Source organism: Macaca thibetana, chromosome 11 (genome assembly GCF_024542745.1).
Source record: "Macaca thibetana thibetana isolate TM-01 chromosome 11, ASM2454274v1, whole genome shotgun sequence".
Classification (NCBI taxonomy): domain Eukaryota; kingdom Metazoa; phylum Chordata; class Mammalia; order Primates; family Cercopithecidae; genus Macaca; species Macaca thibetana.
The window spans coordinates 43,551,723-43,562,753 of NC_065588.1; the positions used below are offsets into that span (position 1 = coordinate 43,551,723).

The 11,031-nt window shown below is 42.8% G+C and overlaps 2 protein-coding genes across 2 annotated transcripts in view; both read left to right on the forward strand.

Moving 5' to 3' along the window:
* Window positions 1–11,031, forward strand: part of SLC48A1 (solute carrier family 48 member 1) — a 1,155,028-nt gene that overhangs the window by 643,594 nt on the left and 500,403 nt on the right. The window lies entirely within an intron of this gene.
* Window positions 6,373–7,104, forward strand: LOC126930192 (40S ribosomal protein S10-like). Its single transcript, XM_050746959.1, has one exon. The coding sequence runs from the start codon at window positions 6,576–6,578 to the stop codon at window positions 7,089–7,091; it is 516 nt and encodes a 171-aa protein (XP_050602916.1). The 5' UTR covers window positions 6,373–6,575; the 3' UTR covers window positions 7,092–7,104.

Here is an 11,031-nt window from a genome sequence, read left to right on the forward strand (position 1 = left end):
GTAGACCATTTACATTTAATGTAACTATTGATACATTTTGGTTTAGAGCTAGCATTTAATTTATTTACTGTTCATTCCCTCTGTTTTTGAGTCTTTCTTCTGCCTTCTTTTGGGTTGTTTGAACATTTTATAATGTTACATTTTAATTTATCTACTGCTTTTTTTTCCTACGTTTCTTTGTATAGCTTTTAAAGCAGTTGTCCTAGGGCTTACATATAAATAACTTTCAACAGTCTTTTTATTGTTTTAAAATTATTTATTTATTATTTTTTGAGACAGGGTCTCACTCTGTTACCCAGGCTGGAGTGCAGTGGCGCGATCTCAACTCACTGCAACCTCTGCCTCCCAATTTGAAGTGATTCTCCTGCCTCAGCCTCCTGAGTAGCTGGGATTAGAGGCACCTGTCACTACACCCAGCTAATTTTTTGTTTTGTTTTGTTTTGTTTTGTTTTGTTTTGTTTTTTGAGACGGAGTCTCGCTCTGTCGCCCGGGCTGGAGTGCAGTGGCCGGATCTCAGCTCACTGCAAGCTCTGCCTCCCGGGTTCACGCCATTCTCCTGCCTCAGCCTCCCGAGTAGCTGGGACTACAGGCGCCCGCCACCTCAGCTGGCTAGTTTTTTGTATTTTTTAGTAGAGACGGGGTTTCACCATGTTAGCCAGGATGGTTTCAAACTGCTGGCCTCATGATTCACCTGCCTTAGCCTCCCAAAGTGCTGGGATTACAGCGTGTGCCATCATGCCTGACCTTATTTATTTTTGAGACAGAGTCTCACTTTGTCACCCAGGCTGGAGTGCAAGTGGTATGATCTTGGCTCACTGCAACCTCTGCCTCTCAGCTTCAAGCAATTCTCCTGCCTCAGCCTCCCAAGTAACCGAGATTACAAGCAAGCACCACCACACCCAGCTAATTGTTGTATTTTTAGTAGAGACAGGGTTTTACCATGTTGGCCAAGCTGGTCTCAAACTCCTGACCTCAAGTGATCCACCTGCCTTGGCCTCCCAAAGTGCTGGGATTACAGGCATGAGCCACTGCACCCAGCCTCAACAGTCTTTTTAAAATTATATTTTATCACTTCATGTAGAATGTAGAAATTTTATCACTTTATTTTTTTATGTTCCTTCTTCATGTTGCAGCTGTTTTATGAATTATATCCATATATGCTTAAGACCAATTAGATAATTTTTTAATCTTTGTTTTCAACTATCGAACATATTTTAAAGAACTCAAGTCTATTATATTTACCCAGATACTTACCATTTACGTTACTCTTGTTTTTAGTCCTGATGATCTAAACTTCTTTCAGGTATCATTTCCTTCCTGATTTCAGAGTAGGTCTGCCAGCCATAAATTCTTAGTTTTCTTTCATCTGAGAATGTCTGTATTTCATCTTCATTTGCAGAGACTACTTTCTCTGTATATAGAATTCTAGGTTCTTTATTTCTTCTTCAACATTTAAAAAATGTTCTATTACTTCCTTTTGGCTTCAATGGTTTCAGATAAAAAATGTGTTATTCAAATTATTGTTTCTCTATAAATCATGTATCATTTTTCTATGTCTACTTTCAAGCCTTTTTTTTTCATTGTCTTTAATTTTTAGCAGTTTGATATACTCTGTCTGAGCATAGATCTCTTTGGATTTATCTTGTTTCAGATTCACTGAGCTTCCTGCATCTGTAGGTTTACATCTTTTGCCAAATTTGGGGAGTTTTCAGCCATTAATTCTTCAAATTTTTTTGCACTATACTTTTTCTCCTCTTTTTCTGAAACTCCAATGATATAAATGTATGCCTTTTAGTATTGGCTCTGAGGACAAGAAGTCCCTAGACTCTGTTCTTTTGTTTGTTTGCTTCCATCTTTTTTCTCTGTTGTTCATATAGAATAATTTCTATCGATCCAATTTCAAGTTTATTTGACTCTTTCCTCTTTCATCTCTGTTCTGTTAAAGTCCATTCACTGCAACTTTTTCCCCAGCTATTGTCTTTTTTCAGTCTCATAATTTCCATTTGGTTTTTTAAAATATCTTCTAATCCTTTGGTGAGATTTTCTACTGTTCCATTCATTTCAAGAGTATTTTCCTTTACTTCTTAGAATATTTTAAAATATCTGCTTTAAAGTTTTTGTTAGAAAATTTCAACATCTATGTTATCTTGGCTTTGATGTCTGTTGACTGTTTTCTCCCATGTGGGTCGAGATTTTCCTAGTTCTTCGTATGCTAAGTAATTTTGGATTTTATGCTGGAAATTTTGAGTGTTGACTATGGGACTATGGGTCTTTTTAAAATCTTATGGATAATTGACTTGAATGGGTTAAGGTTGCAAGTTTTGTTGTTTACAGTTTCAGAGTCAGTTCTCTTTCCAGACCCTTTGCTGTGTTATTCAGATATGTCCTGTGTATGCACTGTCTAGTGGCCTCTCTGGGACCTGGATAGTGGTATCTCACTTAGTTCCATTCCCAAAGACCAATACAATGCTTAGAATCAGATCTGTGTTCAGGAGTGAACCTAGGAATTCATGAGGAATTTTTATGGGGTTATGTTCTAAACCTCCTGTCTCTATGTCATCTGTCTGTTACTTTTAAGCTCCCTGGACTTCACTCTTTCAGTCTTTAGGTCAGAAACCTGGAACTTTAGTTACTCCTGTCTTCTGTGCACTTCTCATAACTGCACCTGCATTTGGTGCAGATGGCAGGGTAGTGGTAAGGGAGAAAAAGGGAAAAACAACAGGGGTTTGTCTCCTTCTCTTGAGATCTTAGCTCTTTCAATTGGAGGAAAAGTTTCCCCTTCTTCAGAGTTTTAGGCCCCTCTCCCCATCACTGCTGCAGCAATGCTGGGGGTCTGGGAAGAAAAACAAAAAGAGAGAGAAGAAGAAGAGGAAGAGGAGGAGGAAGAAGATGAAGAGGTGGAAGGAAGAAAGAAGGAGGAAGAGGAGAGAGGAAAAAGGAAGAGGAAAGAAACACAAAACACAGAGATTTCCCCTTCTCTCTGAGCATTAGAAATTCTTATTCTTGCTCTTCAAGCAGAGCTAGAAGTCTTCTAGCACTCTTTCTGTTTATGCCCTTCCAGGCTTATTTGAGTTCAAGAGATATCAGGGTTAAATGGGAATCTTATTGCTTATTTAGTGGCTCTTTGAATTCTTGTCTTTTCAGATCCTCCTGCCAGTGTTTACTTTTCAGTTATCACATACCTACATCATGCATTCTGTCTAGGTTTTACAGCTGCATTTAGTGAAGACACAGGACGGAGTATGCTCATTCCATCTTACCCAGAACCAGAATAAAACATTTTATTTAAAAAGTACAAAATCAGGCTAGGTGTGGTGGCTCAGGCCTGTAATCCCAGCACTTGGGAGGCTGAGGCAGGTGGATCACCTGAGGTCAGGAGTTCTAAGACCAGCCTGGCCCAATATAGTGAAATCCCATCTCTACTTAAAACAAAAAAAAAGTACAACAATTAGCCAGGTGTAGTGGCAGGCACCTGTATTCCCAACTACTGGGAAGGCTGAGGCAGGAGAATCACTTGAACCCTGAGGACAGAGGCCGAGATCATGCCACTGCACTCCAACCTGGGCAACAGAGTGAGACTGTCTCAAAAAAAAAAATTACAAAATTAGAAAATTTATTTAATCAAAAAATAGATGAGAAAGAATGTTGGAAATTCACTACCCTAGAACCACTGTGAAGTGTTGTTTTTTTTTTTTTAAGAAGTGGGGTCTTATTATATTGCCCAGGCTGGACTCAAACTCCTGGGGGCTCAAGTGGTCCTCTCAATTCAGCCTCCTGAGTAGCTGAGACTACAAGTGTGTGCTACCACACCCAGATCCACTGTGGACATTTGGCATCTACAACCTGACAGGTATCTTCTACGAAAATACATTGATTTTGGCTAGGCCCAGTGGCTCATGCCTGTAATCCCAGCACTTTGGGAGGCCAAGGCGGGTGGATCACGAGATCAGGAGATCGAGACCATCCTGGCTAACATGGTGAAACCCCGTCTTTACTGAAAATACAAAAAAATTAGCTGGGTGTGGTGGTGGGTGCCTGTAGTCCCAGCTACTTGGGAGGCTGAGGCAGGAGAAAGGCATGAATTCAGGAGGTGGAGCTTGCAGTGAGCCAAGATTGCACCATTGCACTCCAGCCTGGGTGACAGAGCAAGACTCTGTCTCAAAAATAATAAATAAATAAAAATAAATTAAATTTAAAAAAAAGAAAATATATTGATTTTACTAAATAAAAATGGAATTGGTGTGGATTTGTGGTAAAAGCATGAATTCCACCTAGCTTGGATTTCATCTCTACCATTTACAATTTGTATGATTTTAGGCAAACTACTAATTCTTTTTTTTTTTTTTTTTTTTTTTTTGAGATGGAGTTTCACTCTTGTTGCCCAGGCTAGAGTGCAATGGTGTGAACTCAGTTCACCACAACCTCTACCTCCTGGGTTCAAGTGATTCTCCTGCCTCAGCCTGGCAAGTAGCTGGGATTATAGGTATTTGCCACCACGCCCAGCTAATTTTGTATTTTTAGTAGAGATAGGATTTTTCCATGTTGGTCCAGCTGGTGTCAAACTTCTGAACTCAGATGATCCGCCTTCCTTGGCCTCCCAAAGTGCTGGGATTACAAGCATGAGCCACCGTGCCTGGCCAGGAGTTTTAGTATTATTCAAACCAGTCTCCCAGAACCTTCGAAGATCAGGGTTTTAAAACATAATTTGGTGGGTAGGGGCTTGGGAAGTGCAGAATGCTGTTTGGTCAGATTGAAGATGGAATCATAGGAGTCGAAGTGAGTTTTTCTTTCTGTCTTTTGTTCCTGGGTGGAATGGCAGAACTATTTGAGCCAGATTACCAGTCTGGGTGGTGTCAGCTGATCCAGCAAGTGCAAGGTCTGCAAAATATCTCAAGCACTGAGCTTAGGTTCTACAATAGTGATACTATCCCAAGGAGAAATTTGGGTAGGTTCAGACTCTTGGAGTCAGAGGCTTCATGACCCCTAAACCATAATTTCTAATTTTGTAGCTAATTTGTTAGTCCTGCAAAGGCAGACTGGTTCCCAGGCAAGAAGGGGGTCTTTTGGGGGAAGGGCTCTTATCAATTTTGTCTCAGAGTCAAACCATGAAGTGAATTCCTTCCCACCTTTCTATTCCCACATTTGTTCCTTCCATCTTCATCCTCCCAACTTGATTTATATAAGGGAGTATTTCTTCAGGCACAGAACACATCCTCCTGCCCTATGAAAGAGAAAAAGAACGGAAAGACAGCTTATGTTTTTTCAGGGGTTAGTAGACGTTTTTCCAAAGACCTTTATCAGTAGTTTCAACACATAATGTCATGGTAACCTGGTTTGGTATGTGGCGGAAGCTCAGATGCATCCATGTGTCGTGACCGCTCAGAGTACTCTGCCTCTACTTCTGCTCTCTGAAGTGATTCTTCCTTTGTGTGTGTGCTGGTGTCATGCAAAGCTGTGGTATCTGACACTGTCATTTTACAGATGTACTGTATTTTCCAGCTGCTAATCTTAGACGTGGAAATAATGATCTTGAGCTTCATTTCCCCCCTCTATTAGAGTTAAAGCCTGTAATTTTGCTCATTAGATTTGCAAATGAAGGTTATCTTATACTGTTTAGCTTGGTTAACCCTTAACTGTGGGTGGTGATGCACCTCCTGTCACGCTGATGAGAAGCAGCCTCTGCATCCAAACTTCACCAAGGCCTCCTGCTGAAGGAGAGGTTGTGTGGGACAGGAACTGGAAATCAATAGGAAGAGGGCTGCAGGATCCAGGGCACTCCTCTTGAATGTCTCAGGTTTTCCTGATTCTTGAGCTCTTAAACATCAACCTCTCATAATAATGAAGGAATTCAGAATATGCCACCCCAAAATATGCTGCTTTGGCATATTGATTATTTTGAGCTAAAGGAAATTGAGAAACAGCAGATGCAGAAAAGGATCTCTGCCCTCCTTTCCACCTAAAAGCAGGTGATCAAATTTGTTAGAGACTTAGAATCAACACAGGAATGGACATGCACAAACAAACTTACTAAAATAATCCGTATCTTGCATTAGTTGCTCCCATACATTTCCTAGTCCCTGTCCCACAATTTACTGCCCCATGTTCAAGCCCCTTGCCTTGTCATATCCCCACAATTTGTCATTCTTTGTGTGAAAAGGTATATAAGCTTTTGGGCCTAACAGCTTCTTTGGGCTGTCATTTTCTTTTTAAAGACTCCTGTGTAAATGTGAACATATGAAGCCCGTATGCTTTTCTCCTGTTAATCTGTCTTATGTCAGTTTCGTTCTTAGGCCAGCCACAGATCTAAGAGGGTAGAAGACTGTTTTTCCTCACCTACAATAGCAACAATAATAAGAGTACGCCTTAACGGGAGTTCGAGTTCCATCGGCTCCCATCCGGGCCATCCTGCCGCCTTAGCGGCTGCTGCTCCCCAGGATACTGGCAGGGGAGCTCTCTCCCACTCCCCACACACCTATTTCTGAGTAGCGACAGGGGTTGGAGGCTAATTTTATGGGGTAGGGGGCCGCTGGTAGGTGAAGCTTGTCCGAGGGAGAGGGGGAGGATGAAGCCAGTGCATGGCGGAGACCTGCCAGATGTTGATGCCTAAGAAGAACCGGATTGCCATTTATGAACTCCTTTTTAAGGGGGGAGTCATGGTGGCCAAGAAGGATGTCCACATGCCTAAGCACCCAGAGCTGGCAGACAAGAATGTGCCCAATCTTCATGTCATGAAGGCCATGCAGTCGCTCAACTCCCGAAGCTACGTGAAGGAACAGTTTGCCTGGAGACATTTCTACTGGTACCTTACCAATGAGGGTGTCCAGTATCTCCGTGATTACCTTCATCTGCCCCTGGAGATTGTGCCTGCCACCCTACGCTGTAGCCATCCAGAGGCTGACAGGCCTTGCCCTAAAGGTCTGGAGGGTGAGCAACCTGCCAGACTCACAAGAGGGGAAGCCGACAGACATACCTACAAACGGAGTGCTGTGCCACCTGGTGCCGACAAGAAGGCCGAGGCTGGGGCTGGGTCAGCAACCGAATTCCAGTTTAGAGACGGATTTGGTCGTGGACGTGGTCAGCCATCTCAGTAAAATTGAAGAGGATTTTTTTTTTTTTTTTTTTGAGTCGGAGTCTAGCTCTGTTGCCCAGGCTGGAGTGCAGTGGCCAGATCTCAGCTCACTGCAAGCTCCGCCTCCCGGGTTTACGCCATTCTCCTGGCTCAGCCTCCCGAGTAGCTGGGACTACAGGCGCCTGCCACCTCGCCCGGCTAGTTTTTTGTATTTTTTAGTAGAGACGGGGTTTCACCGTGTTAACCAGGATGGTCTCGATCTGCTGACCTTGTGATCCGCCCGTCTCGGCCTCCCAAAGTGCTAGGATTACAGGCTTGAGCCACCGCGCCCGGCCAGATTCTTTTGCATTGAATAAACTTACAGCCAAAAAAAAAAAAAAAAAAAGAGTACGCCTTAACAGGGTGCTTCACAGATTACAAAGCACTCCCATAAACATTATCTCATTTAATAAGCATGATAGCCCCGTGAGATAAGTTATATTATCCTCATTTTCCACGTTGGAGAATGAAGTCTATTAAGTAGGAAATACTTGGCTTAAACAAGGTTTTCCAACTAGACATCCAATGTAACTTCACCAGGCCAGAGCCTGCATCACCCAGCGTGAAGAAATGTGATGGGAACAGGTGCCACATGGCTCAGACATTCATGTCTTCCCACTCCATCTACAGGCACACGCCACTATACCCGGCTAACATTATCTTTTTCTCTTTTTGTAAAGACAAGGTCTTGCTTCATTGCCCAAGCTGGTCTCAAACTCCTGGCCTCAAGTGGTTCTCCTGCCATGGCCTCCCAACATGCTGGAATTACAGGCATGAGCCACCATGCCTGACCTAACTTGTTACTTCTCTAACCTCCTCCTATATCCTTCTCAGTCCTACTCCAGTCACAGGGATTCTTGCTGTTCCTCAAACACACCACCCACATTCTGGAGGCAGAACCTTTGTGCTTGCTGGAATCATTCTCTCCAGGTACATTCATGGTTCCTTCCCTCTGTCCCTTCAGGTCTCTGTTCAAACATTACCTCATCAGAGACACCGTGTCTGGGCACCCTGCACGCATAGCACCCCTCATTACTCTCTGTCTCTTTCACCACAGTGCACCAAGGGTTCGTGGAATGTGCCCCAGGTACAGACCAACAATAATAAAACATTCAGACTAATACTCAGGCTGCCTTTTATTATCACTATGCAGCAGGAATTCTGAACAACATCAGTGATGGAATACTCTTCCCCAAGGAAAAAAACAAAAACAAATTTTCTATTGGTCTAAGTTCTAAACAGTTGCCACAGTCATGTTTGAGCTTTAAACATGTATATGAACATTTTTAATTAGCACATTTTATTGCTTAACCCTTAAGAAAAATGATGGCATTCTACTTGGAAGTTAATTCAGGGAACTTTAAGCTCTACAGCTGGCCCTGACATAAGCAGACATGACTATACATGATTGTTTCAAAAGTAAATTTGTTATAGTTGAAAGTCATTCAAGTTTTGGGTACAGTTGGCAGGCTCAAGTCCCATGGTGTGACATATCCCTATATAAGGATCAACTGCGGGCAAATATAAATTGACAAATCTTGCTATGCTCTGAATTTAACATGAACACGCAAGAAGGAACAAGCCATTGATAAAGGCAATGACAAATTTGAAGAAGGGTTAAAAACAGAAACTACACAGCCATCTGATCTTTGGCAAACCTGAGAAAAACAAGAAATGGGGAAAGGATTCCCTATTTAATAAATGGTGCTGGGAAAATTGGCTAGCCATAAGTGAAAAGCTGAAACTGGATCCTTTCCTTACTCCTTATATGAAAATTAATTCAAGATGGATTAGAGACTTAAATGTTAGACCTAATACCATAAAAACCCTAGAAGAAAACCTAGGTAATACCATTCAGGACATAGGCACGGGCAAGGACTTCATGTCTAAAACACCAAAAGCAACGGCAACAAAAGCCAAAATTGACAAATGGGATCTAATTAAACTAAAGAGCTGCTGCACAGCAAAAGAAACTACCATCAGAGTGAACAGGCAACCTACAGAATGGGAGAAAATTTTTGTAGTCTACTCATCTGACAAAGGGCTAATATCCAGAACCTACAAAGAACTCAAACAAATTTACAAGAAAAAAACGAACAACCACATCAAAAAGTGGGCAAAGGATATGAACAGACTCTTCTCAAAAGAAGACATTCATACAGCCAACAGACACATGAAAAAATGCTCATCATCACTCGCCATCAGAGAAATGCAAATCAAAACCACAATGAGATACCATCTCACACCAGTCAGAATGGCAATCATTAAAAAGTCAGGAAACAACAGGTGCTAGAGAGGATGTGGAGAAATAGGAACACTTTTACACTGTTGGTGGGATTGTAAACTAGTTCAACCATTGTGGAAAACAGCGTGGTGATCCCTCAAGAATCTAGAACTAGAAATACCATTTGACCCAGCCATCCCATTACTGGGTATATACCCAAAGGATTATAAATCATGCTGCTATAAAGACACAAGCACATGTATGTTTATTGCAGCACTATTCACAATAGCAAAGACTTGGAATCAACCCAAATGTCCATCAGTGACAGACTGGGTTAAGAAAATGTGGCAAATATACACCATGCAATAGTATGCAGCCATAAAAAAGGATGAGTTCATGTCCTTTGTAGGGACATGGATGCAGCTGGAAACCATCATTCTCAGCAAACTATCGCAAGAACAGAAAACCAAACACCGCATGGTCTCACTCATAGGTGGGAATCGAACAATGAGATCACTTGGATACAGGAAGGGGAACATCACACACCAAGGCCTATTGTGGGGAGGAGGGAGGGGGGAAGGATAACATTAGGAAATATACCTAATGTAAATGATGAGTTAATGGGTGCAGCACACCAACATGGCACATGTATACATATGTAACAAACCTGCACGTTGTGCACATGTACCCTAGAACTTAAAGTATAAAAAAAAAACCCAGAAACTACAGTATTATTCATGCTTGTGACAGACCAATATATAGATATGCTTTTCTCTTTTTAAAAAAAAAAGTTTTAAAAATTTAATCATTTTTTCCCTTTTTGATCTATTTATTTATTATTTTTTGACACGGGAGTTTTGCTCTTGTTGCCCAGGCTGGAGTGCAATGGCACAATCTCGGCTCACTGCAACCTCTGCTTCCCAGGTTCAAGCCATTCTCCTGCGTCAGCCTCCTGAGTAGCTGAGATTACAGGTGCATGCCACCAGGCCTGGCTAATTTTTTTTGTATTTTTAGTAGAGACAGGATTTCACCATGTTGGCCAGGCTGGTCTCAAACTCCTGACCTCAGGCGACCTCGGCTCACTGCAACCTCCACCTCCTGGGTTCAAGCAATTCCCCTGCCTAAGCCTCTTGTGTAGTTGGGATTACAGGCATGCGCCACCATGCCCACCTAATTTTTTATTTTAAGCAGAGACAGGGTTTCTCCACTTTGGTCAGGCTGGTCTCGAACTCCCAACCTCAGGTGATCCGCCGGCGTTGGCCTCCCAGAGTGCTGGGATTATAGGCATGAGCCACGGCGTCCGGCCTGACAGAGGGATTTCTGTATCCCAGGGTTTCTTGCCTTGGTGCATCAGAAGAATCGGATCACACGTGGGCTTGGTGAATGAGTGCAAGGTGCTACTGAGTGGAAGTAGCTCTCAGCAAGTGGGGGTTCCAGAAGGGAGATGGTTTTCCCCTGGAGTCGGGCAGCTCATTGCCCAGGCTCTCCTCCAACTGCCCCAGCCAAACTCTGTGTTGTTCTGCAGACTGGGGGGCCTGCGGCTTGCCCGTGCTGGTGCATTCCTCTTGACATCCAGCCACCTGTGTGTGCCTCCGCCCATGTGCTCCTATGGAAGTCCAGCCGCTTCTGCTAAGTCTCAGAGGTTTTTATAGGCACAGGATGTGGTGTGCAGGCCAGGGTAGTCATGGGAAATGCAACA

Bases quoted from the DNA above. Each gene is read 5' to 3' on its own strand.
- LOC126930192 (XM_050746959.1), top strand. From the start codon at position 6,576: ATGGCGGAGACCTGCCAGATGTTGATGCCTAAGAAGAACCGGATTGCC.